The 18,437-nt window shown below is 43.5% G+C and overlaps 1 protein-coding gene across 5 annotated transcripts in view; it reads left to right on the forward strand.

Annotated features, from left to right (window-relative positions):
- Positions 1-10,078, forward strand: part of SPRED2 (sprouty related EVH1 domain containing 2) — a 65,691-nt gene extending 55,613 nt beyond the window's left edge. For all 5 annotated transcript variants that reach the window (XM_080388272.1, XM_080388270.1, XM_080388271.1 and 2 more), the window contains 2 exons: positions 6,020-6,169; positions 6,579-10,078. In XM_080388272.1, coding sequence (XP_080244398.1) covers positions 6,020-6,169; positions 6,579-7,229 — 801 coding nt within the window. In that variant the 3' untranslated portion in view covers positions 7,230-10,078. The remainder of the gene's footprint in view (positions 1-6,019; positions 6,170-6,578) is intronic.
- The last annotated feature ends 8,359 nt before the right edge of the window (positions 10,079-18,437 follow it).

The raw sequence follows: 18,437 nt of genomic DNA on the forward strand, positions 1-18,437 counted from the left end.
TTAAGCTGAGGGAGTTCTGGGAAACTATATTTTATCTTAATTTCTTTGGAAAGGTGGAAGTTTCTTCACCATGCATCCGAAATAACTCTCAGACTTCCTTTTTGTAAACTTCATAAACAGCAGAGGCTCTGCAGATAAACTTATGATTAGCTCTTAGCTCAGTATTGCTCGCTTACTGTACCATTTCGCCGACTTTATCATCTTTCCTTTCCGTATTGATAGCACAGCTGTGTTTTCCCCTATTCCAGCGAATGAAAAGGGCCAAGCAAAGAAGAGCTGGCTTGTGCCGGGACTCCCAAGGGATTGCACCTGGGCAGAGCGCACAAACAAAGGGCTCCGGCTGCTGCGAGGAGTCACCACATGGGTCTTGGCTGGAGGTGGGTGGGCTGCAGCCGGGGCGAGGATGCCGTTTGCTGGCTGTCATCTTTCCGGGGTCATCCTCAAGCTGTGAATTGGGGAGGGAGCTGGGTTTCTTGTCCTGGGGACAGTGGGGATGTCTTTTCAGATGACAAGATAGGAATGGGCTCCTCTTTAACATGTCCAGGCTTCCCAATGTGAACACAGGAGGCACTCCGAGGAGCTTTGGCAGCTGCAGGAGGCTGCCTTGGTGAAGATGAGACTTGAGCCCCCACCAAGTTTTGCATTTCCATTCTGCACATTGCCAGTCCCCCTCAGATATGGGTGCTGCAGTGAGTGGGCTCGCACGGCAGTGGGAGACGAGCAAAGCAGAGCGTGGCATGTCAGCTTGTAGAGGGCTTGTGCTTTGCAAAGGCCAGGCTGGCGCAGGTTTTCGACTCCTTTAGGTCCATGACTTGCAAAACTGCTTGTTGAACATCATGATACTTCTGTTGCCCCTGGTCCTGTCCACCTCATGTAACCATTAATATCCTAGAGGGAGAAAAAAAAAAAACATCTCGCCTTGCTTGACGCACAATTATTTTTGACAGCAAACTTGTGCATGCTTTAGTTGGCGGAGAGTGCTTCTGGAAGTTAAAAGTGACAGAGCTCCGTAATTTCCCTCTGGCAACCAATTTCTCACAAGCTGCCACAGATTGTATTGCTTCATAATTTTGAGATGAATCTTTCTTCTTTTTTGTAGTCACCCTTGGGTGTTGCATCACATGGGGTGAACCTATTCTGTAAAGCCATTAGAGGCAAGGTGATCAGTACAGTTCAGGCTTCTTTTTCTCATCATTTTTTATGATAGATGCTTATCTCAGAGTTTTACTTAGGCATCTGATTAGCCAGCTGTCCTTGTGTAACAAATCCATTTCAATGAGAAGTAAACTGCAGTAAATGATTAACACAATCTTCTTTAATAATGGCTAGGGTTTTTTAATTTAGTGAGCCACTTCTGAGAGTCTGAGGGGGAAACAGGGACACTTTTTGATCACAGTGCAATCATTTGCATGTAGAATCCCGGTGGTGTTTCTCAGAGCAGCCATATCAGGCATGCAGTACGTGTGCTCACTCGGATATGTACAGCTCACTTGCAAAAGGAAATATTTTGCACGGGTTTTATAAAATTACTATTACGGTCATGATTAATGATTTTGTTATCCGAGCAGTGAAACCACAAGACTTCGCGACCGCCATAGCAATCGCAAAGCTTTAGTATGTGCGGCACAAATTTCTCTAATTGAGCATTTGAGGGCATGTTGAAACAGAGTTTCTTACCAGGCTCCCTGTTCCAACAACTTTAGTTTTGGGTTCATTTCTCTTATGTGGCTACTGGGCATGTTTTCAATAGTTTCCCCTCAAAAACAAATACTGGAGCTGGATTGGTTTCAAGAGGCTTTAGAAGAAGACAGTGTTTCTCTGATAGACCAGTGGCTCACCGGTTCGTGACATCTTTTCCCATCGGTGAAATAGCCTGGCTCTGAAGACTGTGCCCTTTCTAGATGTATTCCTGTAGGTGAGTGTCTTGTATTTATGTGACCTGCAGCAAACTTCTCGTATCTTCCCCCTTCACCATCCTCCCCAGAATTTTTCCTGCCATGCTGGTGGTAGAAAATCCCAGCCAAGACCCAGTCTCATCCTGGGCAGACAGAAGTTGTTCCCTGCTTCCATCTCTGACAAAGTTTTGCCATCATTTTTTTGTAGTGGCACTTGCCTGAATGTGAGGGTGCCTTTTCTTTGAGAACGTGCCTGATTCTCACCAGTCACCAAATCCAAGTTCAGTCCCAGTGGAGCAGTACTGAGAGAACAGTATGCTTTTGAAGGTCTGAGCATCATCATACCTTTGATCCTCAGTCACTTATTTTCTTCTGAGGGTTTCTGAATGGCGTCTTGAACCACGTTTTAACTATGGGGTCTGTCAGAAGCACCTCCTTCTGTGAGACCTTTATCAGAGCCTGTTCCAGTGAATGCCTCGCAGGCTTCTATTCTGAAGTTACTAGAAGAATAATCTCTTCCTTACTCACGTTCCCATAGGACTTGTGATTCAGTAGGCTTCCCCTTCCAATCTTCATGGTCCCTTCCATTACCTCTTTTCCAGGCTGGAGAGACCCAGGCTTTTAGGGAGGCGTTGTGAAGCCATCCCGTGTCCTCGGTTGGCCTGACCATGGCAGAAGTGGTGGAAATACCCTTACTGACACAGGGTGGAGGGTGGGCCAGAGCTATGGACAGACTGGGGAAGCACAGCACATACATGCAGTGTCTTGATGATCATCTTTGTTGCTGCTTCTTTGGGTTTTTTTTAATCTGTTGCTGAGCCACCAAGCTGACACTGTCACAGGGCTGTCTGATTTCATCCCAAGAACTCTTCCCCGGACCGCAACAGCTGGCTCAGAGTGTATCATTGTATGTGTCAGATCAAGGTGTTTCCATCACTTTGCATTTTAGGGGTATTTATTCTATTTTTTTTTAACATCCAGTCTTTTGGCATTATGAGATTCTTAAGCAAGTTTTCAGGGTCGGCTTTCATTTTTATGCCCTTGAATGCCTTAAGTTTCATCAGAAAACTGTGTCATCTTGTTGTTCGCATCTCTCTTCACATCACTGATGAGTATGCGCACCAGCACGGGTGAGGAGCCTGTGGGGTTCATTGGTGACTTTCTGCTTGGGAGGAGGCAGGTATTTTCTACCTTTTTTTCCCCAGTCTTCATTCATTCCTATGTGTCGAGAGCCTTCTCTCTTTTCTCCTACAGAAGTTCGAAGCTTCAGTGAGGGACCTTGTCGGAAAGTAACAGTGCTTATGCCAGCCGATGGTCAGCAAGGTAACCCTGCAGACACTGTCAACCAGCTGCCTTTAGTGTCACCAACCAGGAGGCAACGTGAATTTTTTTTACGGACAAGCGAGCAGAGACATAGTCTCGGATAGCTTGGTTTCTCCCTTTCTGGCACTTAGAGTAGGTGTTTGTGTTGGCAAAGTGCCCCTCTAATCTGAGGACATTGAACATGGAATTGCAGCAGTTTTTTAATAAGGTGAAAGCAGAGGCCAGAGCCACAGCCTCTGTGGTATGCTGCAAACAGGTTTTGTAGCCATGTCAACACATGTGGAGGAGAGGCTCGGTTTCCCTGCTGGGTCTGAAGGAGAATTAAGGTGTGAAGGAAAGCAAGGGTAGATAAGAATCGGGCAAGATAAAAATCACTACAGCCTCTTTTCCAATTGCCTATTGCAGAAATACTGCCCTCCCTGAGAGGCAGGCAGCAAATAGCATGCTGCTTGCAGGGCTGGTTATAGCTCCCAGCTGCCCCACTGAGATTATCTAGCAATTATATCCTGTTTGGGATTTTTATTTTCATCTAGGAGGGTGAGGGGGTTGCAGGCCAGTATGTGCAACCTCCGCCAGTTGGGTAATTTTCCCAGGCATCGTTATTTCAGCCATGAGCACCCACAATGTTTTTGGAGCGCATCGATGAAAGGCTTATCCCAGCAGGGCTCGGCTGTGGTTCCAGTGAAGGTGAAGGGTCCCGCTGGCTGGCACAGCACCGTGTTAAGGCTCTGCCTCCTTTTTGGTTCATGCCAGTCAAAGTTTAACTTTGAGAGCACGCTGCAGGCTGAGGCTGCGGCTGCCCGGGCTATGGGGCGTGTGCCTTACTGTTATTGTTCTGAGAAGCTTAAATTACAGCTCAGCATCTGAGTCTGCACCACACACAGCGCTGCAGAAAGGTGCTCATATGAAGTGGCTGTTGTAACTAAATCCTAACTTTTCTCGGGTTTTCCAAACAGGTTGGAAGCTTAATGTTACTATGAAGTACTTGGTTGTAGAAGCTGCTCATTTTCTTTTCAAACATCCCCAAAATGTGCTAGATACTGTAGGACCTAAAGGCGCAAGAATTAGCGTTGAAGGGTTTAAACCCCAGGTTTGAAATGCCTTTGTTTAATAAGTTATGAAGACTGGGCTGATGAAACTACTTTTTAAAAAAAGAGCCTGAATATCAATGCAGTTACATTGTAGGGGTGGTTAACTGTCTTAAGAGTTGTTCTGTTTCTACGTACTTGTTTAAAACAAAACAAAAAAACACGAACAAAAAAAAACAAAACAAAGACATGCATGGAAAGTCTGTCCCTAATGGGTGGGTCAGCCATTCAAAACTCATCCTGCTTGTTGTACCCCTGAGATAACCCAGCCTGGCTTTACATCACACTGCAAACAGATCGGTATATTTGCTTTCACCAAAGTAAGCTGGGAGTTCAGTGCTTTTAAGTGCTATACTGGCTAAAGAGGATCAACATGTATTTTTTGTTCTAATGCTTTAAGATGTTCTCACCTTTGGACAGAGTCTTGCAGAGCATTGTTTTCAGAATAAACAAATATCCACAATGAGCGTTCTTGTATTCTTGGAGTAGAAGATATGTCTAGTACCATTCATGGGAAAATAATATTTAGAGAGTGCATTCTTGACAAGGAGAGAAGGTTTTTCAGGTAAAACCAGTCTTCTCCCGCTACTGATACAACTTTTCTCTGCTGTTGCAGTTGTGTCTCTAACTAACTGTCATGGCAAATGGAAACGTCTCCCTTGGCCTCACCGTAGCTGCAGCACAGCTTGTTAGTTGGAAGAGAATAGAGATTTTTCTTAATACAAAGCACCAATATTTTACACACGTGCAGTGTTACAGCTTTTCTGATCATTGTGCATGGAGGCTTCTTTTCCTGCTCCTGATCTGTTAGCGTATTAACAGCTGCCCTCTGATATTCATGTTAATATGAAAAAGTCCAAGCAATCTGTGAAACGAATTAATGGGCAAAATCCTGAACGACTGGATAGCGTATGGAACCTATTGAAACAAGGAAAGGCTAGAGAGAGGGGATAGCTAGGACTGGTACCCCCCCACACCATGTATTTCTCCAGGAGAAATTTTTTAAGAAGATTTATTAAGAAGATGCAGGTATTAGCAATAGCATGTTACTGTGTGATATTTCACCTTTCATGATCGTTGTTGTGTAATGATGTAACTAACCTAAAAAAAGTACTTGCTGTGAGCCAGGAATGTACAACAACACAAGTAACATTTGTTGCATATTAGAGATTAGTGGCAAAATGAGAAGAACATGCCCTGAAGGTTTTAAAAAATAGTCTGTGATGAACTGGAATTTGGTGACTGGAGAAGAATGTTTAAAGGAGTTTTTGGCTTAATGGGATGCCTGGAGGTTAACAGAATTGCCAGGATTTTTTGTAGCCTGGGCACACAGATGCTCTGTCCAAGTCTGCCCGCAGGACTGACATGATTGCATCGTTTGATGGAGTTTGCTCTTCATAGGTAGCTTCTAGCGTGAGCACTCATCACCCCGCAATGCCCAGTATAACAAATAACATGCCATGTGAACATGAGTGGTGTTGGTGGATATGTCATGGGTAGGCTATGACATTATTTTTCCACATGTGTGGTGACAGCTTTTATGGCCTGGCAACAGGTCTGCCTCTTTCAAGTATTCTGTGTGAAACTTTACAAAGGTGCCAATGTTGCAGGTGTGTGCGAAGTCAGTGAGCGGCAAAACCTCTTTTTTAATACTGCATGCCATAACAGCTGAATGTTTGACAATTTGCCCTCCTTCCTTTCCATTTAAAACAGAATGCTACAGATAGCTCCTCTAACTCCTCTCAAAAAAGGGAACAGCCTGTGCGAACTTTGGCTTCTCCTGCATCCTGCGAACATCGAAGAATTTGCACTCGTGGACACCTTCACGACCATTATAGCTCTGACCACTACCACCTAGAACAAGTAAGGTTTCTTCCCAGTGTTGCCACCTAAACGGCTGTGTCTGCCATAGCTGACTGGTGGTTGGTTTTCCCCTCACATCTCTGGAAGACACCCCCTTCCTTTCTCTCCCTTTCCTTCTCAGTTACCTTTAAATGGCTTTCAATTATTTTTTTTAAAAAAAGCTTATACTGTGATTTAATGTTATGTTGTACCACCTGTGCACGGACCATTGTAGGTCTGTGACAGCTGTACCCATTCCTGAGCCGAAGGCTGAAACTCTGTGATGGGTCGTGGTAAAGGGCGTACAAAGAAGGAAAACTAAAATTATTAAATAACTGTTTTTTCTCTAAGCAAAGAGACAGTGATTGCTGATAGCAAAATGAGCTTACTTATCTTTTCTCCCTCTTCATCTCCATCCCTGCTTCCACAGTCAGTACCGCGATCCTATCGGCATGTCAGCTTTCCAGATGATGATGAGGAGATAGTGCGCATCAACCCTCGGGAAAAGATTTGGATGACTGGATACGAGGACTATCGCCATGCCCCAGCACGAGGAAAGAACTTTGATCCTGATGACACGGACTCCTACGTACGTTTTGCCAAAAGCGAGGCCTCAAAACACGAATACACTTATCCTTACGTAGACAACTCGGACTTTGACCTGGGTGAAGATATCAAAGGTGCTGTGATAAAGACTCAACCTGTCAAATTCAAGCCCAGGCGGAAGGAAGATGGTGAGAGGTCGCGGTGTGTGTACTGCAGGGACATGTTCAACCATGAGGAGAATAAACGGGGTCAATGCCAGGATGCTCCAGACCGCGTCAAGACTTGCATCCGTCGAGTGAGCTGTATGTGGTGTGCAGACACTATGCTCTATCACTGTATGTCTGATTCAGAAGGAGACTATATAGATCCTTGCTCGTGCGAAACCAGTGATGAAATGTTTTGCCTCCGGTGGATGGCCCTTATCGCCTTGTCTTTCATTGCTCCATGTATGTGCTGTTACTTGCCGCTTCGGGCTTGTTACCACTGTGGGGTCATGTGCAGGTGCTGTGGTGGAAAACACAAAGCTGCTGGATGACTACAGATGTATTCGAAGTGTTACGTTTTTCCTGTAGTTCAAGGAACACGTTGGTTTTGGAGCACTGAGATCACTCATTTTGATGCAGCCACTGTGCCCAGCAGCATCCAGAAACCACCAGTTTGGATCATCTTACATTTGGTCGTCAGGGGCTCACACTGCATTGATTTGCTCATCAAGTGTTCTAACTAACTAACCTACAGCATAGACTTTTGTATTATTAATCTGTAATCAAAACAGACTGTCTTGTACATTTTTTTAATTTTTTTTTTTTCAGTTAAAATGAGTTTGAGGAAAGAACTGCTTTAAATGGTGGTGGATTGTAGAACATCTCCAGGTTGTGTCCGTCTTGCCTCCGCTTGTGCGGTACCATCAGCGTGTTAGCAAGCTTTGGCGTTTATAGAAACGGGGTGGTGTAGTGAATGAAATCTCACTTGGAAGATACTTGCCATCAAGTTATTGTGTGTGTATAGAAGGTGTGCTAGTAACAAACTTGTACCACAACACAGTATTTCTGTCACTGGTTTTCTTTGGGGTTTTTGTTCTGTTTTCCAAAGCCAAAATAGCCATCTAAACTGCAGTTTCTCTTCTAGAGTCCATCGTCATTTCCTTCAGCAAACATCTGAAATTATTTCTCTGTTCGTAAAGCTCTGTGAACAGAAAGCAAGGCTCAGTTACCATAGTCACATAACCATTGAGAATCTGGTAGTTCTCCTTACCTGTAATCATTTCAGACCACTACTTGAAAGGGAAACTTAAATTTTAGGGTTTTCTTTTTTCCCTAAATAACATTGGAAAAATAAAACTGTGTTTTCAGAGTTCTGCCCAAAAGAAAGGGAACTTTTTCATTAGCCAGCCATGTAATGATCTGTGAATAAAACACTAAGGTTCCAGATGAGGAAAATTGTTGTTATGCAAAGAATTACTACCAATGCAATGTCAAAAGCACTATTGTGGGGAAATGCTGCATTAAGTGGTGGATTATATGGAAAATTGTATTTGTTTGTTTGTTTTCTGTATAATACATGAGCATGAGAACATACGCATCCACAGTAGAAACTACATTTAGCAATCTAGACAGGTTTTTAAAAGCAAAAGCCAGGATGATAACCACCACTTCCATTTTTTGACCTGCGGTCCCAATCCTCCAGATGCTTACACATGTCTCGATGTATCGCGCATGCAGCCAGCGTTCCTGTGAGTCTGTGCGTAGGATTAAGCATGTGAGTCTTTGCAGGAGCCAGACCGAAGTGTCTCCCTGGCTTTCCCCTCCCCAGTTCACCACCCAGATTTATCAAGTGGATGCATAAGGTGCATACAGCAGGATAAGATTACTTTAATTTTTTTTTTATTTTTTTAAATGTCATGTTGTCTTGTGTACAAGGCTTGTAATTAGCTTGGAAAAAGAGTATTTTTCTAATATATTACAAGGAATAGCCAAATAATTTTTATTAAAAAAAAAAAAAAAAAAGATTTAGCGCAGTGAGCTCTAACTAGCATAGTACAATCTGAATACTTTGAGGCAGCTAGGGATTGGCTTGTCAAAGCTGGCACTGCTGTTCCTGCCATAATTTCTTTCTGCAGTAAATTGCCAGTGGGCGCATGTCCTTTCCCTCCCTCTATTGCACATTGACATCAGTCTTAAAAGAGAGGATTTTTTTTTTTTAAACTATTAATTTGCCAAATAAATGTAAAAGGAACGCTTGCCATTCTTTCTTGGTGGAATGTCCCAACGGTTCCTCTGAGAGTTAATCACAGCTTTTTTAGTCAACCATGAATTAAGTATGCAATGTGCTTATACACTATAGAGTTCGGTAGGCTTAATTTGTAGCAGTTGCTGGGGATTTTTTCAGTTGGGAAAAAAAAATGAATGATAGTGGAAAAGGGATGGAGTGTTACACTCTGGGTGATATGTCTGGGTTTGCTGAATGAAATATAAATATTTTGTGCCTAATAGCAGTTGACAAATCTCTCAATGGTGTCTACTAAACATCAAGCCAGCCTCGGGAAAAAAAAAAAGAGAATTAATGGAACAACCTTTTCCTTTTATTTCTGTTCTCAAAGTTGTTTCATGTAAACAAACGTCTGTAAGATCATCTCTCTATAAAGCACAACACTACAAAAAGATCTTACAGCTTTTTGTCCGGTCTTGAAGTGCCCCTATTTATTTAAGCAAAGTAGACATACTCCAAGCCTTTCTGTATGTCTGGAACTAAAAATTAAAAAAAAAAAAAAAATCCCTCTTTTTATTTTTTTTTTCTTCCCCTCCTCCTTCCTCCTTCTTCTCTTGGGTTTTTGTAATACTTGTAGATTTTGCTGCGTGTGTTATTTGGTTTGTGAAGGCAGTGGTGTAAGGGCACAATGATAGAAATGGGTGTTTTTTTGTAAATATTTCTCCTTAATTTCCACACTGCTGCTGAACAGTGTGTAGCGTTCTCCCAGTCAGCTTTGCAATACTGACATCAATCATTTGAGAGAAATTATTCAGATTTTATTTTTGTATCTGTGGTAACAAAACATTAACCAAAATTTTTTTTTTCTATTGTGGAAAGGGGTTTTTTGTGTTGGTTTTTTTTTTTTGTTGTTTTTTTCCAAGCTATTGCTCACGTTAACAAATTAAAGTGCCTGAAGCCTCATCATTATTGTATCTATATACTAAAAGTTAAAACCCTGTTGTATTGATTTTTATAAGCCTTTTTACCTCTGTGTAAAAAAAAAAATATATATACAAGTGTATGATGTACATTTTAGTTCTTAACTTCTTTTTTTATTGTTTCTAATATGTACGATCAGTGTAGCTATTGCTTTAAAATGTACCATGTAAATATAAATACATCATATCAAAATGATGCCATTTATTGTCAAAATGATGCTATTTATTGTTATTTAGCTGGCTGGAAAACGAGGGGGAAAGAAAAGGGGGGTGTCCCCACAGCCACTTCCCCAGAACCTCGCCGTTTCTGAGGAAAATTACTGATTTATTTCACATTTTTGGGTGGCACACACTGCCAGCCTTGGGGACAGTCTGTTCTCGCCCAAACACAGTGGGGACCAGGGGGCAGGTGGCGTTTTTTCCAAGTATATTTTAAGTGGTTTTCAGGCATTTCGCACATTTGGGGGGGCCTGGCCTGGTGTTGCTGCACCTCAGGAGGCTCCGACGGCCATGACAGGGCCAGGGCTCCCTCCTGCTTTCCCTTCTCTTCTCCCCAGGCCCTCATCCCCTGCGCTGCTTTAGGGTTTTGGTGTTTGGGTGGGTTTTTTGGTGGTTGGTTGGTTTTTTCACCCAAGCAGCATGGCCCCAAGGGACAGGGGAAAGCAGAGGGAAGGGCTGGCAGACATGGCTGCCGAGCTTTCTGAGGTGTCACCTGCGCTGAGGAGAGGTGCCGAGGGCGGCTGGCGCTGCTGGCCCTGCTCAGGGGGCCTCGACGTGGAAAATGGAAGAGGAATAACCCAGCAAAAACAGACACGAGGCTGCGGCCAATTGAGGAAACCAGGGGAAAAACAGTGAGTATATCAAATTTGTACAACATTTCCAACAGGGGCTAGTCAGGCCGACACCAACTGTTTGTGGAAAGCCCAGGTTTGTTTTTCTGTAGGTAATAACTGTTTCTCTTTTTTTACGTGCTGCATGTTCTGCTGCTGAACAAAGCCGCCTCGAGTAGCATGTGAGAGAAGGGAAGCAAGGGCCCATGTGCCAAACTATACATGTCTTTCTCTTAAAAAGGTGTGCTCCCTGTGATGGCAGTGCTTTGCCTGATGCGCGCCCACCCCACACGTGGGTTGACATATTGGTTCTGTAAGTAAGCTTGATGTTTGACTTGCCACAGCTTTGCTGAGATCCTGAGTCTTGCTTTCACTTTCGATTGATTTATATTTGTATTTACAGGTTTCTAATGCTCATATAAATAGGTATTTCTGTTTACAGTTGTTGTACAACTAAATGTTTGTTACACGTTTTAAAAATTCTTCGCAGTGGGTCAGATGTGTTCGGGAGGATTCCAGCTGCACACGAAACCCTTCGGTTTGGGCTGGCATTGTCTCCATCCACGGCTAAGCTGAGGGCAAAGTGATTCTGACAGCCCGTTGCTCACAACCCATCATACTCTCTGGACTATGGCAGGAAGACTTCAACCCTCTTCCCTGGCTGTTTGGATTCAGCTTGTCCCACAGAAGACCTGGCTAAGCCACATACCTTCTGGCAGCCTGCGACGTCCTCTTGCTTTCATCTGCGAATTAAAGGGGTTGCTTATGCCTGGAGATTTCTAAACTGAACTAGTAAAGTCTGGACCCTGTATCCGTGGAAAATGCAACTGCCACCAAGATCCAAGGCACCATGAACAGCAATCAGCCTTCTGCAGCCTAATCAGTGTGGAGGTCCTCGGGCTTACTCGTGCTATCATCGTGCCGTACCATCGTGCCATACCATCGATGGGTACTGTCCTCTTGGCAGGGTGCAATCAAGGAGAAGGAGTTTGGGGAGGACATGGATATTGTAAGCTTGCAACCATATGAAACAAGGTTGAATATTTCGTGGCTTTAAAAAAGAAATCTATTTTACTAGTAAAAGTAATACCAGTTACATTTTTAAATAATGTCCTTTCACCCAGGCTGACTTCTAGGTGCTGACAAATGCAGCTTGGCACTTCGTAGCAAAGAGGCTTGACACCAAATGTGCTGCTACCGTTGCCTGGGTGAGAATGGCTTTCCCAGCCTCTCCTTTCCCCATTTTGGCAGCAGGAGCAGTGCTAACCCAGTTCACCCCCAGGCCTTTCTCCTGGGGAAGGCATCCTTGTCTTCGCACAAACATCACAGCAGTCCCACCTGTGTGAACCTACCTCCTTGTAGCCTGTGAAACTGAAGAGATGGAGGGCAAGGGGAGGATTTTCTTGGCTGTGCTCACTCAGGGAACCTGCAAGTTACTTCCATCAAGGATACATTCCCTCTCGTAAAAGCAGTATCAGGTCAGGAATTGCAGGGTGAACAGAGGGCAACTACCAGTGTGGGTCCTTCCAGGTATAACAGCGCTGTTTTCCTTCAAGGATCCTTTCCACCAAGATAACAGTTTCAAGCATTTCTGAGGAATGACCGTAGCTTCCCAGTGTTGCCTTCAGGGGCAGAAATTTTGTACGAGGAGGGTTTGCTTGGCCGCCTTTAATAACGTGGTAGTAAGTTTTTCTCACTCTGGTTGAAGAGCTGCAATTTAAATAGGCAAAACTGATTTATTCCTGTTGTGAAAATGACTAAGTCCAAGAGAGTTTGAATGACTTGCATAATGTGGGGAATTTGTGGCACAGTCTGGCCTGGAGCATCCTGAGCACAAGTCCACCACCACGTTCATCCAAAGGTATTTCTCCTGTCCAAAGATGAACTAACGGCAAGGTTTGGGCTTCTGCAGGAGCCTGGCTGCATGGAGCACAAACCAAACCAATCGGTCCTATCAGGAAGGGATGTGTAAATCCCCTTTCTCTGCTAATTCCGCTTAGAAATGCAAATTGGAAGTATCTGTCAGCAAGCCTGGAAACGAGGTATCATCGCATGTGTTCCCAACGCTTATCACAGGCAGAACTTGGCTTCTTGTGCAGACTAAATGAAGCTTTTTTCACAAATCACTTTCCTTTTTTCAGCACACGATGCTAGGTGAGTTAACATCCTCCTAACACCTTGGCCTTTTCTGAAATGTTTAGCCTTCTGCTATTTTCTTAACATTTTGAATTGGGCAATTAAATTCCTCAGTATCTTGGTGGCATACATGGAAATAAATAGAAAAATTTTTGGCTTCCACCCAGAGACAAGATATTTAAATGGTGGAAAGTATGTGTGTATTTTTGGGGTGGTGTACTTGGATCTCCACAAATATATTTAGTTGCTTCCCTGTACTCATGCACAACCAGCCAGCCCATGCCATTCATCTCATTCCCCCATTCCTCACTTGTAAATTCATTTAGGAAGAGTTGACAGACTTTGGTTTGGCTTCTGCTGGATTTCAGGCCTGCTGCCTAATGTCGTGTGAAACAGGATCTCACAGCACTGCCTTGTGTGGCTGTGAAGAGATAGTTTCTGAGGACTGTAACACACCCTATCTCTCTCCTTGAGCAATCACAGCTCCATGCACTGACTGATGTGCACTCCAAGGTGGCAAGGAAAGTACTAAGTCATTTCCAGATTTAATATAATTCATGTCATGACCTAAGGTGTCACTGATGTTACGAATACGTATCATTGCATGGGGGAGCTAGAATTAATGCGTACTTTGGGATGGCTGAGATGTTACCAAGATATACACAGCATTAAACTTTTTTCTTATCTAGAGTACTTAATTATCCCTAATTATATAGAGAGTGTAATATGAACTGACTTTTTTTTTTCTGCGTTTTCTAAGGTTATGTCACGATGAGCTGCAGAATTGGCCAACATCTGTTTTAAGGGAACTGACAGGGCTACTATCAGGCTTACCACTTTGAGCAAGCATTTTTCTGATTTTCACACTCTTAATTCCTCTGTTTCAATGCTGTGCCAATGTTATCTTATTAACTGTTTAAGCTCTTGATGTGAGATTTCACTCTTACGAAACAAAGAGCGGGGATGGGGAGCTTACCAGTGCAAACAGTGAGATCCTTGATGTTGAAGTATCAAGTCTGATATGTTCCCAAATGTACCCTACCCTCTAATCTGAGATTCCTGGTATTCAGATTATGTTTAGCTCCAACCTGATTCAGACAAGTCTGAAATTCGAAGCATTCACGTCCTTGTGCCCTGGAGGGCCATTTGCAACCTTAAAAGCCCAATTCCAGAACTACTGAACTCAAGTGATTTCACTTTAAAGGCGCTTACTCTTTACAACTTCCTGAGAACAATGATAAAAGCCAGGTTAGAAAGTATAACTTTCAACCACATTTTGCAAAAGTGCTGGCCACAACTTAAAACAGAGAGCATTTTGATGTGCACAGCCAAAAGAAGCAGCACTCTGCTGGTTTTGTTCGTGAGTCTGAGCATTGCAAAATTCAATTCCCAATAAATTTGTTTCAGAAAACTCTGGGCAGAGTAGAAGCTAGGACTGAATGCAGATGCAAGATATATGGTTCATCCCAGATATGAAACATAAGTAGAAATACAAGCTTGGTGTTTGTTTGGGGTTTTTTTGAGGAGTACCTGAAAGCTCCCAGTGTCACAGTTATGTATTGGTAGGGGGCCTGATGTTGAAGCTAAAGTACCCCCAGCTATTTTGGTGTATTCCTGCTGGGAAGGGCAGATGGTCTGTGCCTCTGAGGGGAGCGTTTAGACCAACACCACAGGTCAGGCTGCCAAGCAGGAAATGTATACACACACCCATACATATATATACGTATATGCCCATGTGTGTGTGCGTGTGTGTATCCTTTTGGAGCAGAAATCTGAAATTACCAACATGACCTAAAAACCCAAGTGATAGTTACCCTTTAAATAAATAAATAAACAGGTAAAACTCCAGCTGTGTGGCTGACCCTGGTGGCTTGGCAACAATGAATGGGGTTTTCTGTGCAGTGGCCCCAAGTATTGGGTATCTCTGCAGGATTTCTCTGTTCGCTTAGTGAACAGACCTCAGAGAATGTCCTCATCTTGGGGAAAACCCCAGAACCCCATAATGTGGTTGAGGCAGCCACAGAAATGAAAAGGCTTCCAAAGTAGAAAGTGAAACAGCACTAGGATGAAGCAGAGAGATGTGATCTGCTCAGAGGAGTCATCTGCTTCACTGGGACTTGAGGGTCATGTGTTGAACGGCCAGTGGCTCTGTTTCTCTGGGGCCAGGGACTGGGCTGTGGGGGAACTGTGGGCATTTTGGCAAGTAGGAAAGCCTGTGCATTCATTCATCTGCCTAAGATGGAGGGGGTTGGTGCAAACCATTTGGCCAGAGGAAGGCAGCCTTCGCAATGATGCCAGTACCACGGTTTGGATACAGTTTCTGCTGGCTGGGACATTGCTGGACTTCCATATGTGGCCAAAGTGCCACAGGCCTGGAGCAGGCTGCTGGGTGAGCGAAGTCCTCACACTTACCCGTCCCTGTCTTTGCAGATTCAAAGGACTGAAATTGTCAGAAAGGCAGCAAGCAATACCACACACATTTAATTTCAAAACTCTAGCTCCCATCACAGATGCAATGCTATTTGCTGCGTTTGTGCTTCCCTAGACTTTGAACAAATAGACACTTACCAGCATCAGGTAGGAGAACAGACCATTTGATGGCAGGAGATCCTGTTCCCTGGTTCCCTGGGGTAAAATCCTGGCTCCATGTAGGTCAGCGGCAAAAATCCCACACACTTAAGTGAAGCCAGGGTTGATTTCCTGGGATCTTCAGGCTTCGGATGCCACTATCTCAAGGTTTGGCACACAAAGTACCCCCTCCGCTGGCAACTTCCTAAGGTGAACTTTCCATGGTCTTCTCCCTCCCCTGTTCTCCTAAGAGACAGTAGGTACAATGATAGCATAAGTCCATAAAGAGGGATTTCTTACCCTGCACTGTGCATCAGCTCCCCAATTCTGTCTTTAAAGGGCCGTGTTTGAAATGGTAGCCACTTTCTGCTCCTGAAAAGTGACAAGTGGGTGGGTTGGGAGCAAGAGCACCTGCTGACAGCTGAGGAAGGGCTTTGATGGGACCAGATCACTGGTTTTAACGATAGCACCTTAGCTCATCCCCTTTTTTCCTATACCAAATTGCCAGGTCGTTTCAATCACTTGGACCTGCACAAACCAGCTTGGAAAAGAAAAAAAAGGTGTTTAGAAGGAGTAAGCAGTTTTGACTTACAAAGTGACAAACTGGCAGGGACATTCCCTCAGCCACCTTTCACTCATTTTTGACAGCTTGCAGGGTTTCAAGCTGGCAAGCAATTCTTTCCGATATTAGGTTGAATTCCCAATCAAAGATTAAAAGGCTGAAAGTGTGCCTGTGAACGAAGATACATGAGGAAAAGGTCCTATAACAAAGAAGCACCCCTGAAAGGACTGTGTTTTCAAACCCACTCGCATACATAATGTTTTAAGAGCTGTCACCATCAGAGCACATTTTATTGCCGGTTCTTGAAGGAAGTGGTTGTAAAGATGTGGCACGAAGAGCAGAAAATCCAGGTGCTGAGCAGAGAGCTTTTGAACTTACAGCAAATGCCTGATACTTTTTTCTAACCAGAACAACTGCTGTTTGTGACCATCTGAACTTTGAGCTACAAGAAAATGTCTTTGGGGTTCGTCAGGCTGATATCCTGTCTCTAACCACAGCCTGTACCAGATACTTCAAAGAGAGCGAGTACAAGAAACTCTGTATGGGAATCATCTGCTAGCAAAGGAAATTTCTTCCCAGCATCAGACAATTTGTCATTGATTTATCCCCCTCAAAAAGAAAAGTTTATGTGCCTCCTAATAAAAAAAAAAAATCCATTTGAATGTAACAGCGATGTGAGTTTATTCATTAAGCCTAACAATTTTTTATTTGAACTGTATTTGATTTCTGTCAAATACCATAACAACCCTTCTACTGTTTTCTCTGGAGATTCTTCTAGTGCTGAAGTGATAGTTTTTTTCCCAGACAGTTTCTTTATACAGATAGCCTTGCAAATGTGACGATGTTCAGGATCTGGGGCCCTATAGCAGCCATTCTTCAAATGCCAGTGTCTCCTCTTCCAAATCCTTCTTCTCCTGGCAAGCATTTTTAATCCCCTTTCATGGATCCTTTAACCTTAATTTTCTTATTGTTGGGATGATATTGTGTTCTTATTGTTGTACAGTTTTTCTGAAGCCTCCTATGTGTCAAAACAGATTGAGGATATGAGGTGAATAGTGAAAAGACAGCAAATTTATTGTTTTGTTTATTTGTCAGTTGCTGACGCGGTGCTGGATTTATAATATTTGTTTTCTGGGACTCAGATACTTTCAAAGACGGCTGTGCTATAACTGTGAATGTAAACTAGGATGTACTGGGTGTCTGTCTGTGATGAAGGTATTATGTGTGAAAGTCTGTATTTAGCCTCTTCAGTGGCTTTGCTCTGAGAGGTGTTGAATGTCTTAATTTTTTCCTGAAACCCGTAAGATTTCCTAGCTGGGTAGGTGTAAACCATTGGCCCCACTGAGGTCAATGGCAAGCATCCCACCGGCTTCAGTAATACATAATCACCTCCAAAATACAGAGTTAGGAGATGAATTACTGACAGCTATCTTTCTAAGAGCCTGGCTAATACATACAACCATACCAAAATGCCTCTTCATGTTTATTTCTTTGTGCAAAGTTCTTCCATGCATCCTCCCATCCCCTATAAAAAATACAGAAAAATTCTGCAGCCTGAGTTGCCATCAAAATCTATTTAAGGGTCATCTATTCGGTCTTAGTCACAAGCAATACAAGTGAAAGATCTGCTTTGCTTAAAACAAGGCCTGGCCAGGTGAACAATTGACTTGAATAGTAGAAATTTAGTGGTTCAGATGAAGAAACTCATTGGTTGATCTTTTGATCCTAATTTGAGACTCCTATTTGATTGTTTAGCAATTGTTGATTGCTTCAACATGAAATACAGATAATCAGCATCTCCAGAAATGAGGCCACAGATCACTGAAAATAGCAGGTATGGGGGTTTTTAAGATGTGGGTCCTAAGGTTCTGTGCCTCATTGAATTTAATTACAGCTTGGAGTAAAAAGAAACACACAAATTCAACTTTGGCTTGGTTTCTGATAGATTTGAATTTGCACCATTAGTCTGCTTGTCCTACTCCTATAACGGTTCTTGCACCACACGGCCAGTGAAAACCAAACTGAGGTCTTGAAGAAATTCATTTCCTATGGGCTTCATAAAAACAGGCTGAGTAAAACCGAGAGCTGTTCGTACTCTGGCTGAGCTCATCCCGGATTAGACACCAGGAAAACAATGTGGGGGAAAAGCCTTGTTACGCATGCCCTACCTGTGGATAAAGTCAGCTGGCAGTCATGGCTTACTGGACATTAAACATCCACCCCACAAGAGCAGCTTCGCTTTCTACACCATACCTCTCCCTTAAACAGCCAGTCATGCTCAAACACATCCTTTGGAACCCAGGCACTGCTGTTTTCATCGCTTGTGGAATACTTGTTTTAACATATAGCAGTGATATCTAGGAGGGAAGTGACATGTTTTCCCAATCAGGGCAAAGAAAAGTGTCGAGTAATGCCCTGGTCTTTTTCAGTCTGGCTTTAGCTGCTAAAGGGTCTGCTTC

The sequence above is a fragment of the Falco punctatus genome (genome assembly GCF_963210335.1).
Source record: "Falco punctatus genome assembly, chromosome: 5".
In the NCBI taxonomy this organism is placed as follows: Eukaryota; Metazoa; Chordata; class Aves; order Falconiformes; family Falconidae; genus Falco; species Falco punctatus.